At 54.3% G+C, this 18149-nt stretch overlaps 1 protein-coding gene across 1 annotated transcript in view; it reads left to right on the top strand.

The window, feature by feature from the left end:
* The first annotated feature begins 776 nt into the window (after positions 1-776).
* sptan1 (spectrin alpha, non-erythrocytic 1) overlaps positions 777-18149 on the top strand; it is a 49798-nt gene continuing 32425 nt past the window's right edge. Inside the window, exons 1-21 of the mRNA XM_056433110.1 lie at positions 777-925; positions 2218-2454; positions 7189-7314; positions 8004-8144; positions 9675-9955; positions 10023-10167; positions 10238-10392; positions 10585-10720; positions 10794-10895; positions 11203-11340; positions 11406-11516; positions 13781-13858; positions 14056-14211; positions 14287-14491; positions 14671-14852; positions 15432-15675; positions 15770-15892; positions 16183-16400; positions 16469-16561; positions 16649-16783; positions 17027-17175. Coding sequence (XP_056289085.1) covers positions 2221-2454; positions 7189-7314; positions 8004-8144; positions 9675-9955; positions 10023-10167; positions 10238-10392; positions 10585-10720; positions 10794-10895; positions 11203-11340; positions 11406-11516; positions 13781-13858; positions 14056-14211; positions 14287-14491; positions 14671-14852; positions 15432-15675; positions 15770-15892; positions 16183-16400; positions 16469-16561; positions 16649-16783; positions 17027-17175 — 3152 coding nt within the window. The 5' untranslated portion in view covers positions 777-925; positions 2218-2220. The remainder of the gene's footprint in view (positions 926-2217; positions 2455-7188; positions 7315-8003; positions 8145-9674; positions 9956-10022; positions 10168-10237; positions 10393-10584; positions 10721-10793; positions 10896-11202; positions 11341-11405; positions 11517-13780; positions 13859-14055; positions 14212-14286; positions 14492-14670; positions 14853-15431; positions 15676-15769; positions 15893-16182; positions 16401-16468; positions 16562-16648; positions 16784-17026; positions 17176-18149) is intronic.

The following is an 18149-nucleotide window of genomic DNA, read 5'->3' as shown; positions in this document are numbered from 1 at the left end:
GAGTCCATCTCTAGTGTCCAGTGATGGGAGAGTCCATCTCTTGTGTCCAGTGATGGAAGAGTCCATCTCTAGTGTCCAGTGATGGAAGAGTCCATCTCTAGTGTCCAGTGATGGGAGAGTCCATCTCTAGTGTCCAGTGATGGGAGAGTCCATCTCTTGTGTCCAGTGATGGGAGAGTCCATCTCTAGTGTCCAGTGATGGGAGAGTCCATCTCTAGTGTCCAGTGATGGAAGAGTCCATCTCTAGTGTCCAGTGATGGGAGAGTCCATCTCTAGTGTCCAGTGATGGGAGAGTCCATCTCTAGTGTCCAGTGATGGGAGAGTCCATCTCTAGTGTCCAGTGATGGAAGAGTCCATCTCTAGTGTCCAGTGATGGGAGAGTCCATCTCTAGTGTCCAGTGATGGAAGAGTCCATCTCTAGTGTCCAGTGATGGGAGAGTCCATCTCTTGTGTCCAGTGATGGGAGAGTCCATCTCTTGTGTCCAGTGATGGGAGAGTCCATCTCTAGTTATTCCTGATGACTTGTGAAACATAAAGCTTCCTGTTCCCCTTAGTGACGATCAATGGTACGACCTAGATTGACCTGTCAACCTTAATATACACAGGGTGTGTGTGCGTGTGTGTTTTGGCTCTCATGGGCGAGGAGGAGGAGCAGGAGGAGGGGGAGGAGGAGGAGGAGCAGGAGGGGGAGGCGCATGGGGCTGGGCTTCAAAGAACAGCAAAGTCACTGAGCTGCACTGCGTCTGCTGCAGGAGACCAGGAGCTCCTCTAGACCACGGAGGACCTCAGACCCCACAGAGGCTTTAGGACTACAGACGTACTTCAGCCCTTATGGACTCTGACTCGGTCCGATCCTCTAGGACCCAGGAGAACCTGAAGCTCTGGACTACAGCCGTCTGAAGTTGGTGGTCATCGCCCCACCACAGGTCTGTATGGAGTCCTTTGGGACCTGGTGTGCTGGTCTTGAGGACCTGGGGGGTCGTGTAGATCTGTGTGTTCTCCAGATGAAGAGGAGGCTGCTCCTCATCGTCAGCAGCTCGTTTTATGTCTCGACCTCCTGCCCTGTGGGGGGGGGGGGGGGGTGGACCGGCAGGTTCTGCCCGGTCTCCTCTCCCTCGGTCTCACGAGGCTCTCGTTTCCTGCACATGGGTCGCCATGGTAACCAACACACGACCTCATGGTACCAACGCCCAGGAGCCTCAGCGCAGTGCTCACGAGCCTCGTAGTGAGACCAGGACCCGGTCTGGACCCGGTCTGGACCCGGTGGAGGTCTCAGTGACTCAGCCGCTAGACGCTAGCCGCTAGTCTTTCTGTCTTCATCCTCGTCTCTGCATCGCGTCCTCCAGACGAGAAGCTGTCCGCCCACAACACGGGCTGACGGTCACATGACCAGGGCCCGCCACGCCGTTAACACACGTGTGTGTGTGTGTGTGTGTGTGTGTGTGTGTGTGTGTGTGTGTGTGTGTGTGTGTGTGTGTGTGTGTGTGTGTGTGTGTGTGTGTGTGTGTGTGTGTGTGTGTGTGTGTGTGTGTGTGTGTGTGTGTGTGTGTGAGATATCTAGTGAAACAAGATGGAGGAGGGGCCCGGCTGCGTTGAGCCGAGTCATAGACCTCACAGTTTGCACCTCGAGGGCCTCACATGACGATGGTGCCATATCCTCCAGAACACCAGGGGGCGGCCCAACAAAACGGACCCACAATGCAACTCTTCATAGCTGCTGACTCATGTCCATGGGTTGGAGTTTGGCCTTCATGTCCAACTCGTCCTCACACGGGGACCAGGGGGCCTCCAGACGAGTTCAGAGTTCTAGTCATGAGGTCACTCTGTCTCCAAAGTGCTGCATCAACTAAAGCCCCCCCCCCGGTGACACACCCCTCAGAGCTGACTGCAGACGTTTCCTTTGTGTTGCTGTCGCCATGCTTGTGGAATGTCCGGTCCCCCCCCCAACCCCCGTTTGGTATGTCAGTATGTCAGCTGCTCCGTGGGGAGACAGGAAGGGCTGGGCCCCCCAGGGCCCCCCAGAGCCCTCAGTCCCAGTCCTCCATGAGGGAGTCTGCTACTTGCATACAAATGTGAGAGAGATCCTCTGAATGTCGTCTGTGTTTAGTGTGAGACACACGGACGACTCAGTGTGTGGCCCCTCAGTGTGTGGCTTAGTGTGGCCCCTCAGTGGCCCCTCTCAGTGAACATCTGTGTGTCGTGTCTCCCCTGTCTTCAGAACATGGACACCTCTGGTAAAGTTCTGGAGACGGCCGAGGACATCCAGGAGCGCCGCCAGCAGGTGCTGGACCGCTACCGGCGCTTCAAGGAGCTGTCCGTGGTGCGGCGCACCAAGCTGGAGGACTCGTACCGCTTCCAGTTCTTCCGCCGCGACGCCGACGAGCTGGAGAAATGGATCCAGGAGAAGCTGCAGATCGCTTCTGATGAGAACTACAAGGACCCCTCCAACCTGCAGGTACGCCTGCTGGCTCTGTGCCACATACAGAGAGATGTTTTATATAGAGAGTAGATATGTGGATATTCTTCATATCGATATTTTATATATATTTATTTTTTATATAATAATTATATTTTACATTTATAAAATATATATTTATTCATATATTTTATAAATATATTTTATATATTTGTAGACATATATTATATATATATATTAGGGCTGGGCAACGATTACAATTTTTAATCGCGATTAATCGCTTGATTTCCCTGATTAATCGCGATTAATCGCATTTGTATACGCAAAATCCAATAATTAATTCAAAAGTAGTGTATAGCGCACTTCTATTTTAAATGTTCTGCCATATGAATGAAAGTGCCATAACATGTGTTGTCCCTGTTAGAGTGAGACACCAGAAAACACTTTCAGTGCAGTTTGTCAATTCCTAGAACTTGACACTTATTTTAAATGTTCTGCCATATGAACTAAAGTGCCATAAAATCTGTCAGGACATTGTCAAACGCTGTTATGCAGAGACACTGTGACAGAGCACTGGAGACTGAAGCAGGGACATGATCAAAGGCAGTCGTCTCGCAGCAGCGATCATCTCTGGTGCTCTGTCTGCTCAGTGTGGTGACTTTATGTGACACATTCCACTGCTGTGCAACTTCAGTAAAGTGTCAGCAGAATGTCGCTCCTCTGTGTTCATCAGTCAGGGCATGTGAATGCAGCGCCCACTTCTCATCAATATAATGCTCAGTCACTCCGAGGTCATTGTGGTCACCGAGTGATGTCCAGTAGGGTGACCAGATTTGAGTTTGTGAAAAAGAGGACACTTCGTCTGGGGGGGGGGTGCTGAGATTAAACATCTCTTATTTCTAGACTGAAATAATATCGGCATTATAATTATAACTATGAGGATTTTTTAGTTGCCTATTTAGTGGAGCCCCTCAGGACGTGGTGCCCTCCGCACAGCGCGTAGTGCGCTATGGGAGCGGCGGCGCTGGGAGGAGTTTACAGCACAAACAACAATGAACTAGTGGAGGCGGCGAGGTGCTCCGTGTTGCCAGGTTGGAGATGGTGAAGTATCGTACCAAAGGCTCAACATGGTTGTATTTGGAGGATAATTATCGTGTATCTGGCAACCCTGAGATCGGTCGACCAATGACTGTTCTCTATACTGGGAGATACCGTTTCCAAAACTTGTAAGGGGTAAATACTAGTTTATGAAAACCCAGAGAAACACAAATATCCGACGAAGCAAAATCCAGGACGTTTTTGGAATCCCTGCGGGACGCATTGTTTAGGTCTCAAAAGCAGGACATGTCCGGGGAAAGAGGACGTCTGGTCCCCCGATGTCCAGTCGTCCCCATGAGAGCAACAGCACGTTGTGAAGCTGTCGCTTTGCAGTCCTCTCCTTTCATCCAACTCGTGTATTCTCCGTGTGACGTGTGTCTTGAGTCTCATACCTGCCGTCATTTGTTGAGATTCTCCATGTTTGTTAAACCGCGAATGACTTTCTTTTCCGGCTCCGCAGCAAGCAGTAGCAGACTTTTACAAAATAAAAGCCTGTGAGCAACACACTTTTACAATAATAAAACCTGCGTTAACGCGCGATAAAATAATTGTCGGCGTTAATTCATTGATGCGTTAACGCAAGATTAACGCATTAACGTGCCCAGCCCTAATATATATATATATTACATATATAAAATATATATTTGAACATATATTTTATATAATACATTTTATATATATACAAAATATATATATATTTTATATATGTATAAAATATATATTTAAACATATATTTTATATATATAAACGATATTTTTATACATATATATATATATATTTTACATATATTTAAACATATATTTTATATAATACATTTTCAATATATATAAAATATATTTTCGATATATATAAATTATATTTTTATACATATATATATATATATATTTTACAGATATAAAATATATATTTAAACATATTTTATATAATATATTTTATATATATATATAATATATTTTATATTTATAAAATGTATTATATAAAATATATGTTTAAATATATATTTTTTATTTATACATATATTTTATATAATATATTTTATATAAAATATATTATATAAAATATATTTTATATAATATATATTTTTATATATACCGTCTGTCCCCGTGTCTCCTGGTCTGTCTCACCATCTGTCTCACCATCTGTCTCACCATCTGTCTCACCCTCTGTAATAATCATTTATTTTATATAGCGCTTCTCTAGACACTCGAAGTCGCTTTACAGTCCAGAGTCCAGTAGTCACACACAGTCATACCGGTGGTGGTAAGCTACATCAGTAGCCACAGCTGCCCTGGGGCCGACAGCCAATCAGCGCCTACGGCCCCGCCCCCACCACCAACATTCATTCACATCCATACGAACCGGGGTGAGGCTGCGGTGCATGTCTTTATGGTGGTGGGGGAAACCGGAGTACCCGGAGGAAACCCACGCAGACACGAGGAGAACACGAGGAGAACACGAGGAGAACACGAGGAGAACACGCAAACTCCACACAGAAAGGACCTGGAACGACCGGGATTCGAACCCAGGGCCTTGTTGCTGTGAGGCGACAGTGCTACCCACTGAGCCACCATCTGTCTCACCCTCTGTCTCACCCTCTGTCTCACCATCTGTCTCACCCTCTGTCTCACCCTCTGTCTCACCATCTGTCTCACCCTCTGTCTCACCCTCTGTCTCACCATCTGTCTCACCATCTGTCTCACCCTCTGTCTCACCCTCTGTCTCACCATCTGTCTCACCCTCTGTCTCACCATCTGTCTCACCATCTGTCTCACCCTCTGTCTCACCCTCTGTCTCACCATCTGTCTCACCATCTGTCTCACCATCTGTCTCACCCTCTGTCTCACCCTCTGTCTCACCCTCTGTCTCACCATCTGTCTCACCCTCTGTCTCACCATCTGTCTCACCATCTGTCTCACCCTCTGTCTCACCCTCTGTCTCACCATCTGTCTCACCCTCTGTCTCACCCTCTGTCTCACCGTGTCTCACCCTCTGTCTCACCATCTGTCTCACCCTCTGTCTCACCCTCTGTCTCACCATCTGTCTCACCATCTGTCTCACCGTGTCTCACCCTCTGTCTCACCATCTGTCTCACCATGTGTCTCACCCTCTGTCTCACCCTCTGTCTCACCATCTGTCTCACCCTCTGTCTCACCATGTGTCTCACCCTCTGTCTCACCATCTGTCTCACCCTCTGTCTCACCCTCTGTCTCACCATCTGTCTCACCCTCTGTCTCACCATCTGTCTCACCATGTGTCTCACCCTCTGTCTCACCCTCTGTCTCACCATCTGTCTCACCATCTGTCTCACCCTCTGTCTCACCATCTGTCTCACCGTGTCTCACCCTCTGTCTCACCCTCTGTCTCACCCTCTGTCTCACCCTCTGTCTCACCGTGTCTCACCATCTGTCTCACCATCTGTCTCACCCTCTGTCTCACCCTCTGTCTCACCCTCTGTCTCACCATCTGTCTCACCCTCTGTCTCACCCTCTGTCTCACCATGTGTCTCACCCTCTGTCTCACCATGTGTCTCACCCTCTGTCTCACCATCTGTCTCACCCTCTGTCTCACCCTCTGTCTCACTGTGTCTCACCCTCTGTCTCACCATCTGTCTCACCGTGTCTCACCCTCTGTCTCACCATCTGTCTCACCATCTGTCTCACCCTCTGTCTCACCCTCTGTCTCACCATCTGTCTCACCCTCTGTCTCACCCTCTGTCTCACCCTCTGTCTCACCCTCTGTCTCACCATGTGTCTCACCCTCTGTCTCACCATCTGTCTCACCCTCTGTCTCACCATGTGTCTCACCCTCTGTCTCACCATCTGTCTCACCCTCTGTCTCACCATCTGTCTCACCCTCTGTCTCACTGTGTCTCACCCTCTGTCTCACCATCTGTCTCACCGTGTCTCACCCTCTGTCTCACCATCTGTCTCACCATCTGTCTCACCCTCTGTCTCACCCTCTGTCTCACCATCTGTCTCACCATCTGTCTCACCCTCTGTCTCACCATCTGTCTCACCATCTGTCTCACCCTCTGTCTCACCCTCTGTCTCACCATCTGTCTCACCCTCTGTCTCACCCTCTGTCTCACCATCTGTCTCACCCTCTGTCTCACCCTCTGTCTCACCATGTGTCTCACCATGTGTCTCACCCTCTGTCTCACCATCTGTCTCACCCTCTGTCTCACCATCTGTCTCACCGTGTCTCACCCTCTGTCTCACCGTGTCTCACCCTCTGTCTCACCCTCTGTCTCACCCTCTGTCTCACCCTCTGTCTCACCATCTGTCTCACCATCTGTCTCACCCTCTGTCTCACCCTCTGTCTCACCATCTGTCTCACCGTGTCTCACCCTCTGTCTCACCCTCTGTCTCACCCTCTGTCTCACCGTGTCTCACCCTCTGTCTCACCATCTGTTTCACCGTGTCTCACCATGTGTCTCACCCTTTGTCTCACCATCTGTCTCACCCTCTGTCTCACCCTCTGTCTCACCATCTGTCTCACCCTCTGTCTCACCGTGTCTCACCCTCTGTCTCACCGTGTCTCACCATCTGTCTCACCGTGTCTCACCCTCTGTCTCACCGTGTCTCACCCTCTGTCTCACCGTGTCTCACCATCTGTCTCACCGTGTCTCACCCTCTGTCTCACCGTGTCTCACCCTCTGTCCTGTCTCTCCTGCAGGGGAAGCTGCAGAAGCACCAGGCCTTTGAAGCTGAGGTCCAGGCCAACGCCGGAGCCATCATCAAACTGGACGAGACCGGCCAGCTGATGATGAGCGAGGGGCACTTCTCCTCCGAGACCATCCGGGTAAGGACCGGGACGCCGTCTCATGTCTCTGTAACGTGTCCCCGCTAAACCTGCTGCTCTGGTTCAGTCCTACACGCCTTACCGGACTCAGCAGAGACCCGTAGTGACCAGTGTTGCTATGCTGGAGTACATACAAGTAGGTGGAGCCGCTCTGGGTGTCCTTCTGGTCCTGGACTATCTCTAGAGACCACTGTCCTTCTGGTCCTGGACTATCTCTAGAGACCACTGTCCTTCTGGTCCTGGACTATCTCTAGAGACCACTGTCCTTCTGGTCCTGGACTATCTCTAGAGACCACTGTCCTTCTGGTCCTGGACTATCTCTAGAGACCACTGTCCTTCTGGTCCTGGACTATCTCTAGAGACCACTGTCCTTCTGGTCCTGGACTATCTCTAGAGACCACTGTCCTTCTGGTCCTGGACTATCTCTAGAGACCACTGTCCTTCTGGTCCTGGACTATCTCTAGAGACCACTGTCCTTCTGGTCCTGGACTATCTCTAGAGACCACTGTCCTTCTGGTCCTGGACTATCTCTAGAGACCACTGTCCTTCTGGTCCTGGACTATCTCTCTATTAAAGTCTTCACACGGCTCAAAGAGGAGTGGTGCGTCATCTCTTTGGTCCAGGTTTCGTGTGTGTGTGTGTGTGTGTGTGTGTCCTCCTAACACTACCCCCCCCCCCCTGTGCTGCAGACCCGTCTGGAGGAGCTCCACCGCCTGTGGGACCTCCTGCTGCTGAGGACCCGGGAGAAGGGGACCCGGCTGCTGCAGGCCCAGAAGCTGGTCCAGTACCTGAGGGAGTGTGAGGACGCTCTGGGCTGGATCAGTGACAAGGTCAGAGTCCGGTTCCACAAGGAGTCTCAGTGTCACCTGTCCTCACATCCTCGTGTCCTCACATCCTCATGTCCTCACATCCTCATGTCCTCACATCCTCTTGTCCTCACATCCTCGTGTCCTCACATCCTCTTGTCCTCACATCCTCGTGTCCTCACATCCTTGTGTCCTCACATCCTCTTGTCCTCACATCCTCTTGTCCTCACATCCTCTTGTCCTCACATCCTCTTGTCCTCAAATCCTCGTGTCCTCGCATCCTCGTGTCCTCACATCCTCTTGTCCTCACATCCTCTTGTCCTCACATCCTCGTGTCCTCACATCCTCTTGTCCTCACATCCTCGTGTCCTCACATCCTCGTGTCCTCACATCCTCTTGTCCTCACATCCTCGTGTCCTCACATCCTCGTGTCCTCACATCCTCGTGTCCTCACATCCTCGTGTCCTCGCATCCTCGTGTCCTCACATCCTCTTGTCCTCACATCCTCGTGTCCTCACATCCTCATGTCCTCACATCCTCGTGTCCTCACATCCTCGTGTCCTCGCGTCCTCACATCCTCGTGTCCTCGCGTCCTCACATCCTCGTGTCCTCACATCCTCTTGTCCTCGTGTCCTCACATCCTCGTGTCCTCGTGTCTTCACATCCTCGTGTCCTCACATCCTCGTGTCCTCACATCCTCGTGTCCTCGCATCCTCGTGTCCTCGCATCCTCGTGTCCTCACATCCTCGTGTCCTCGTGTCCTCACATCCTTGTGTCCTCACATCCTCGTGTCCTCACATCCTCGTGTCCTTGTGTCCTCGCATCCTCACATCCTCATGTCCTCACATCCTCGTGTCCTCACATCCTCGCGTCCTCACATCCTCATGTCCTCACATCCTCGCGTCCTCACATCCTCGTGTCCTCACGTCCTCACATCCTCGCATCCTCACATCCTCGTGTCCTCACATCCTCGTGTCCTCACATCCTCGTGTCCTCGCGTCCTCACGTCCTCGTGTCCTCACATCCTCTTATCCTCGTGTCTCATCTCGTGTCTCATGTCTCTCATCTCGTGTCTCACATCCTCACATCCTCGTGTCCTCACATCCTCGTGTCCTCACATCCTCGTGTCCTCGCGTCCTCACATCCTCATGTCCTCACATCCTCGTGTCCTCACATCCTCGTGTCCTCGCGTCCTCACATCCTCTTGTCCTCACATCCTCGTGTCCTCACATCCTCGTGTCCTCGCGTCCTCACATCCTCGTGTCCTCACATCCTCACATCCTCGTGTCCTCACATCCTCTTATCCTCGTGTCCTCACATCCTCGTGTCCTCACATCCTCTTGTCCTCGTGTCCTCACATCCTCGTGTCCTCACATCCTCGTGTCCTCACATCCTCGTGTCCTCGCGTCCTCACATCCTCATGTCCTCACATCCTCGTGTCCTCACATCCTCGTGTCCTCGCGTCCTCACATCCTCTTGTCCTCACATCCTCGTGTCCTCACATCCTCGTGTCCTCACATCCTCGTGTCCTCACATCCTCTTGTCCCTATGCAGGAGGCCATGGCCTCCTCCGAGGAGCTGGGCCAGGACCTGGAGCACGTGGAGCTGCTGCAGAAGAAGTTCGAGGAGTTCCAGACAGACCTGGCGGCCCACGAGGAGCGCGTGAATGAGGTGAACCAGCTGGCGGCGCGGCTCGCCCAGGAGGCTCACCCTGAGGGCGAGCTCATCCTCCGCAAGCAGGACGAGGTGAACGCCGCCTGGCAGCGCCTCAAGGGCCTCGCCCAGCAGAGGCAGGGCAAGCTGTTCGGGGCGGCCGAGGTGCAGCGCTTCAACAGGTACGGGATGACCTCGCGGTGACCTCGTGAGTCGGATGATGATGTCATCACCTGGCTCCTCCCACAGGGACGTGGATGAGACCATCAGCTGGATCAAGGAGAAGGAGCAGCTCATGGCCTCCGATGACTTTGGGAGGGACCTGGCCAGCGTGCAGGCTCTGCTGCGCAAGCACGAGGGTCTGGAGAGGGACCTGGCGGCCCTGGAGGACAAGGTGGGGGGACAGCTACACCTGCACCACCCACACACACACACACACCACCCTCACACCCTCCTCTCCCCAGGTGAACACCCTGGGAGGAGACGCGGAGCGGCTGCAGCAGACTCATCCTCACAACGCGGCTCAGATCCACCTGAAGAAAGACGAGCTGGTGGCCAACTGGGAGCAGATCCGCACGCTGGCGGCGGAGCGCCACGCCCACCTCAACGACTCCTACAGGTAGCTCACCTGAGGGTTCTGGGCCCTAGACCAGGTCCATGTGGCTCACCTGAGGGGTTCTGGGCCCTAGACCAGGTCCATGTGGCTCACCTGAGGGGTTCTGGGCCCTAGACCAGGTCCATGTGGCTCACCTGAGGGGTTCTGGGCCCTAGACCAGGTCCATGTGGCTCACCTCTTCCCCCCCTCCCCCAGGCTGCAGCGCTTCACCGCTGACTTCAGGGACCTGACCAGCTGGGTGACGGAGATGAAGGCTCTGATCAACGCTGACGAGCTGGCCAACGACGTGGCCGGAGCCGAGGCTCTGCTGGACCGGCACCAGGAGCACAAGGTGAGGCCCGGGTCCACCTGGCCGGGAGAAGCTCCGTGATGACCACCTGTCTCACGTGTCCGTCTCCCTTCAGGGAGAGATCGATGCTCACGAAGACTCCTTCAGAGCCACGGACGAAGCCGGCCACGCCCTGCTGAGCACCGGCCACTACGCCTCGGACGAGGTGAAGGACAAGGTGGGTGTGGCCTCCAGCCGGCTCTGTGGACCCTGTGTGGACCCCCGTGTGGACCCCATGTTGACCACCATGTGGATCCCGTGTGGACCACCGTGTGGACCCCGTGTGGACCACCGTGTGGACCACCATGTGGACCCCGTGTGGACCACCATGTGGACCACCGTGTGGACCCCCGTGTGGACCCCGTGTGGACCACCATGTGGACCCCCGTGTGGACCCCGTGTGGACCCCCGTGTGGACCCCGTGTGGACCCCGTGTGGACCCCGTGTGGACCCCGTGTGGACTCAGGTGTCCCTGTCTCTTGCAGCTGGGCGTGCTCTCCCAGGAGAAGGAGGCGCTGCTGCGGCTGTGGGAGGAGCGCCGGCAGCAGTACGAGCAGTGCATGGACCTGCAGCTCTTCTACAGGGACACGGAGCAGGTGGACAACTGGATGAGCAAGCAGGAGGTGAGTCAGAGACCCCCCCCCCTGTCCCTCTGGAGCCTCGTCACATGACCCTGTGTGTCCTCTAGGCCTTCCTCCTGAACGAGGACCTGGGGGACTCCCTGGACAGCGTGGAGGCTCTGCTGAAGAAGCACGAGGACTTTGAGAAGTCGCTGAGCGCCCAGGAGGAGAAGATCACGGTGAGGACCACGTCCTCATGGACGCCCGCTAACGAGCCCTTGTCTTCTAACGAGCCCTTGTCTTCTAACGAGCCCTTGTCCTCTAACGAGCCCTTGTCCTCTAACGAGCCCTTGTCTTCTAACGAGCCCTTGTCTTCTAACGAGCCCTTGTCTTCTAACGAGCCCTTGTCTTCTAACGAGCCCTTGTCCTCTAACGAGCCATTGTCTTCTAACGAGCCCTTGTCTTCTAACGAGCCCTTGTCTTCTAACGAGCCCTTGTCCTCTAACGAGCCCTTGTCTTCTAACGAGCCCTTGTCTTCTAACGAGCCGTTGTCCTCTAACGAGCCGTTGTCCTCTAACGAGCCGTTGTCCTCTAACGAGCCGTTGTCTTCTAACGAGCCCTTGTCTTCTAACGAGCCCTTGTCCTCTAACGAGCCCTTGTCTTCTAACGAGCCCTTGTCCTCTAACGAGCCATTGTCTTCAAACGAGCCCTTGTCCTCTAACGAGCCCTTGTCTTCTAACGAGCCGTTGTCCTCTAACGAGCCGTTGTCTTCTAACGAGCCCTTGTCTTCTAACGAGCCCTTGTCCTCTAACGAGCCATTGTCTTCAAACGAGCCCTTGTCCTCTAACGAGCCATTGTCCTCTAACGAGCCCTTGTCCTCTAACGAGCCCTTGTCCTCTAACGAGCCCTTGTCTTCTAACGAGCCCTTGTCTTCTAACGAGCCCTTGTCCTCTAACGAGCCATTGTCCTCTAACGAGCCCTTGTCTTCTAACGAGCCCTTGTCTTCTAACGAGCCCTTGTCTTCTAACGAGCCCTTGTCCTCTAACGAGCCGTTGTCCTCTAACGAGCCGTTGTCCTCTAACGAGCCCTTGTCCTCTAACGAGCCATTGTCCTCTAACGAGCCATTGTCCTCTAACGAGCCATTGTCCTCTAACGAGCCCTTGTCTTCTAACGAGCCCTTGTCTTCTAACGAGCCCTTGTCCTCTAACGAGCCCTTGTCCTCTAACGAGCCCTTGTCCTCTAACGAGCCCTTGTCCTCTAACGAGCCCTTGTCCTCTAACGAGCCCTTGTCCTCTAACGAGCCCTTGTCCTCTAACGAGCCCTTGTCCTCTAACGAGCCCTTGTCCTCTAACGAGCCCTTGTCTTCTAACGAGCCCTTGTCCTCTAACGAGCCCTTGTCCTCTAACGAGCCCTTGTCCTCTAACGAGCCCTTGTCTTCTAACGAGCCCTTGTCTTCTAACGAGCCCTTGTCCTCTAGCGAGCCCTTGTCTTCTAACGAGCCCTTGTCTTCTAACGAGCCCTTGTCTTCTAACGAGCCCTTGTCCTCTAACGAGCCCTTGTCTTCTAACGAGCCCTTGTCTTCTAACGAGCCCTTGTCCTCTAACGAGCCCTTGTCCTCTAACGAGCCCTTGTCCTCTAACGAGCCCTTGTCCTCTAACGAGCCCTTGTCTCTATGAGCCCTTGTCCTCTAACGAGCCCTTGTCCTCTAACGAGCCCTTGTCCTCTAACGAGCCCTTGTCCTCTAACGAGCCCTTGTCCTCTAACGAGCCCTTGTCCTCTAACGAGCCCTTGTCTTCTAACGAGCCCTTGTCCTCTAACGAGCCGTTGTCCTCTAACGAGCCGTTGTCCTCTAACGAGCCCTTGTCCTCTAACGAGCCCTTGTCTTCTAACGAGCCCTTGTCTTCTAACGAGCCCTTGTCCTCTAACGAGCCCTTGTCTTCTAACGAGCCCTTGTCTTCTAACGAGCCCTTGTCCTCTAACGAGCCCTTGTCTTCTAACGAGCCCTTGTCCTCTAACGAGCCCTTGTCCTCTAACGAGCCCTTGTCTTCTAACGAGCCCTTGTCCTCTAACGAGCCCTTGTCTTCTAACGAGCCCTTGTCTTCTAACGAGCCCTTGTCCTCTAACGAGCCCTTGTCTTCTAACGAGCCCTTGTCTTCTAACGAGCCCTTGTCCTCTAAGGAGCCCTTGTCTTCTAACGAGCCCTTGTCCTCTAACGAGCCCTTGTCCTCTAACGAGCCCTTGTCTTCTAACGAGCCCTTGTCTTCTAACGAGCCCTTGTCTTCTAACGAGCCCTTGTCCTCTAACGAGCCCTTGTCCTCTAACGAGCCCTTGTCCTCTAACGAGCCCTTGTCTTCTAACGAGCCCTTGTCCTCTAACGAGCCCTTGTCCTCTAACGAGCCCTTGTCCTCTAACGAGCCCTTGTCCTCTAACGAGCCCTTGTCTTCTAACGCGCCGCTGTCCTCTAACGAGCCCTTGTCCTCTAACGAGCCGCTGTCCTCTGCAGGCTCTGGACGAGTTCGCTACCAAACTTATCCAGAACAGCCACTACGCCAAAGAGGACGTGGCCACCCGCAGAGACGCTGTGAGTACCACCAGCAGACCAGCAGCAGACCCCCCAGACCAGCAGACCACCAGCAGACCACCAGACAAGCAGCAAACCACTCAGACCACCAGACCCCTCAGACCCTCAACATGAGCACAAGGTGCTGGAGGACGTTCTCCTCCTGCTCAAACCCTCAAGTAACATCTCCTCTCCCCTCCTCCTCTCCTCTCCTCCAGCTGCTGAGCCGGCGTAACGCTCTGCATGAGCGTGCTCAGACCCGGCGCGCGGCGCTGGAGGACTCGTTCCACCTGCAGCAGTTCTTCAGGGACTCTGATGAGCTGAAGAGCTGGATCAACGAGAAGATGAAGACGGCCACGGACGAGGCCTACAAGGTCGTCCATTGGACTTGTTGTTGCGCCCTTGACCCGCTCTCTGGTTCTGACCCGTCCCCCGTGCTCCCGACACAGGACCCGTCCAACCTGCAGGGCAAGGTGCAGAAGCACCAGGCCTTCGAGGCCGAGCTGTCGGCCAATCAGAGCCGCATCGACGCTCTGCAGAAGTCCGGCCAGGAGCTGCTGGACGGGAAGCACTACGCCTCCTCGGAGGTGGCCGAGCGCATGGAGGAGGTGGGCTCCCAGTGGAAGAAGCTGCTGGAGGCCACGGAGCTCAAAGGTACGACGTCACCACTAGGGGGCGCACTCCGCTGCTCTGTGGAGACTAAGCCCACGAATGAGAGGCCACTCCGGTCCACTGGGGGTGCTGGTGCAACAGTGCACCCAGTGGAGCTGTGTTGAATGTGAAGCTAGTTTTGTGATTTTTGAACGAGACCTTACGGCTCCTTCCTTCCTCAGGCATCAAGCTGCGGGAGGCCAACCAGCAGCAACAGTTCAACAGGAACGTGGAGGACATCGAGCTGTGGCTGTACGAGGTGGAGGGCCACCTGGCCTCAGACGACTACGGCAAAGACCTGACCAGCGTCCAGAACCTGCAGAAGAAGCACGCGCTGCTGGAGGCCGACGTGGCTGCTCACCAGGTGCCTCATGGGGTCATGAGGTCATCATGAGGTCATCATGGGGTCATCGTGAGGCCATCATGAGGTCATCATGGGGTCATCATGGGGCCATCATGGGGTCATCATGAGGCCATCGTGAGGTCATTGTGAGGTCATCATGAGGCCATCATGAGGTCATCGTGAGGTCATTGTGAGGTCATCATGAGGTCATTGTGAGGTCATCATGAGGTCATCGTGAGGTCATTGTGAGGTCATCATGAGGCCATCATGAGGTCATCGTGAGGTCATCATGAGGTCATTGTGAGGTCATCATGAGGCCATCATGAGGTCATCGTGAGGTCATCATGAGGTCATCGTGAGGTCATTGTGAGGTCATCATGAGGCCATCGTGAGGTCATCGTGAGGTCATTATGAGGTCATTGTGAGGTCATCGTGAGGTCATTGTGAGGTCATCTTGAGGTCATCATGAGGTCATCGTGAGGTCATCATGAGGTCATCGTGAGGTCATTGTGAGGTCATCATGAGGCCATCATGAGGCCATCATGAGGCCATCATGAGGTCATCGTGAGGTCAGGAGCTAATGGTGGATCTCTCTCTCAGGACCGCATCGATGGCATCACCATCCAGGCTCGCCAGTTCCAGGAGGCCGGACACTTTGACGCCGACAACATCCGCAAGAAGCAGGAGTCTCTGGTGCTGCGGTACGACGCCCTGAGGGAGCCCATGGCGGCGCGCAAGCAGAAGCTGTCCGACTCCCTGAGGCTGCAGCAGCTGTTCAGAGACGTGGAGGACGAGGAGACCTGGATCAGGGAGAAGGAGCCCATCGCTGCCTCCACCAACAGAGGTGAGCCCCCCCACCGGGTCCTCAGGGGCCTGGAGCCCCCCCACCGGGTCCTCAGGGGCCTGGAGCCCCCCTCACACGCCTCATGTCTCCTCAGGCAAAGACCTCATCGGGGTCCAGAACCTGCTGAAGAAGCACCAGGCGCTGCAGGCGGAGATCACCGGACACGACCCCCGCATCAAGGCTGTGACCCAGAAGGGAGAGGCCATGGTGGAGGAAGGTATGAGGACATGTTGATATGTTATTAACATGCTATGATCATGTTATTAACATGTTATTAACATGTAAATATGGTGGGGGAAGGTATGAGGACATGTTGATATGATGGAGCTTATATATATATATAGAGATATATCAATATCTCTATATATATATCAATATATATATATATTGATATATAAATATAAAGATATTTATTGCTTTATACCTTAAACATTATACATCATAATATCGCCTCCTCCGCGTGGCGCCCACAACATGCTGACCTGCTGGTGGGGGCGGGGCTTCCAGGCCACTTTGCTGGCGAGGAGGTGCAGCTGAAGCTGGGGGAGCTGCACGGCCGCTGGGCCTCCCTGAAGGCCAAGGCGGGCCAGCGGCGGCAGGACCTGGAGGACTCGCTGCAGGCCCAGCAGTACTTTGCCGACGCCAACGAGGCCGAGTCCTGGATGAGGGAGAAGGAGCCCATCGTGGGGAGCCCGGACTACGGCAAGGACGAGGACTCCGCCGAGGTACCGCGTCCCACGGAGCACGGTCCGGCATAGGCTCCGCCCCCTGTGACCACGGCTTGTCTCCTCAGGCGCTGCTGAAGAAGCACGAGGCCCTGATGTCGGACCTGAGCGCCTACGGCAGCAGCATCCACGGGCTGAAGGAGCAGGCCCAGTCCTGCAGGGTGAGGCCCCCCCCCGTGCTCCTCACGCCTCCTCACAGGAGCCCGAACGCAGCCTGAAGCCCCCTGTGCCCCCCCCCCCCCGAGCAGCAGCAGGTGGCGCCCACGGACGACGAGACGGGCAAGGAGCTGGTCCTGGCCCTGTACGACTACCAGGAGAAGAGTCCCCGCGAGGTCACCATGAAGAAGGGGGACGTCCTCACGCTGCTCAACAGCACCAACAAGGTACGGCCCCTCACCTGGGGGCCCGGCCCCTCACCTGGGGGCCCGGCCCTCACTGAGGCCTGGCTGTAGCGTCAGCCTCGTCCACCAGGGGGCGCCTTCAGCCTCCTGGACCTCCTGATGTTCTGTCTTGCTCATGTTAGCTGAGGAGAAGTGGTTCTAGTTTGATCAGGAGGTTCTCCCATGGAGTCCCTCCTCCTCCTCCTCCTCCTGCTCCTCCTCTGACTCCATCCCATAATGTCTCAGGACTGGTGGAAGGTGGAGGTGAACGACCGGCAGGGCTTCGTTCCTGCTGCCTACGTGAAGAAGCTGGACCCGACCCAGTCCTCGTCCAGGGAGAACCTGCTGGACGAGCACGGCAGCATCGCCCTGCGCCAGGACCAGATCCAGAGCCAGTAAGACCCCCAGACCACATAGAGGACCAGTCAGACCCCCAGACCACCAGACCACATAGAGAGCCAGTAAGACCCCCAGACCACATAGAGAGCCAGTAAGACCCCCAGACCACATAGAGAGCCAGTAAGACCCCCAGACCACATAGAGAACCAGTAAGACCACCAGACCCCCAGACCACATAGAGAGCCAGTAAGACCCCCAGACCACATAGAGAGCCAGTAAGACCACCAGACCACATAGAGAGCCAGTAAGACCACCAGACCCCCAGACCACCAGACCACATAGAGAGCCAGTAAGACCCCCAGACCACATAGAGAGCCAGTAAGACCCCCAGACCACATAGAGAGCCAGTAAGACCCCCAGACCACATAGAGAACCAGTAAGACCACCAGACCCCCAGACCACATAGAGAGCCAGTAAGACCACCAGACCCCCAGACCACATAGAGAGCCAGTAAGACCCCCAGACCACATAGAGAGCCAGTAAGACCCCCAGACCACATAGAGGACCAGTAAGACCCCCAGACCACATAGAGAACCAGTAAGACCACCAGACCCCCAGACCACATAGAGAGCCAGTAAGACCACCAGACCCCCAGACCACATAGAGAGCCAGTAAGACCCCCAGACCACATAGAGAGCCAGTAAGACCCCCAGACCACATAGAGAGCCAGTAAGACCCCCAGACCACATAGAGAGCCAGTAAGACCCCCAGACCACATAGAGAGCCAGTAAGACCCCCAGACCACATAGAGGACCAGTAAGACCCCCAGACCACATAGATAGATAGATAGATAGATAGATAGATGTATACTTTATTGATCCCGCAAGCGGGAAATTACAGGCAGATCCAGGAAGATTACAGCATAACACGAGGGAAGAGAGGACCAGTAAGACCCCCAGACCACATAGAGAGCCAGTAAGACCACCAGACCACATAGAGAGCCAGTAAGACCCCCAGACCACATAGAGAG

The sequence above is a fragment of the Pseudoliparis swirei genome, chromosome 15, assembly GCF_029220125.1.
Source record: "Pseudoliparis swirei isolate HS2019 ecotype Mariana Trench chromosome 15, NWPU_hadal_v1, whole genome shotgun sequence".
In the NCBI taxonomy this organism is placed as follows: Eukaryota; Metazoa; Chordata; class Actinopteri; order Perciformes; family Liparidae; genus Pseudoliparis; species Pseudoliparis swirei.
Note: the sequence above shows the minus strand (reverse complement) of the source record. Positions and strands in the feature narration are given on the sequence as shown.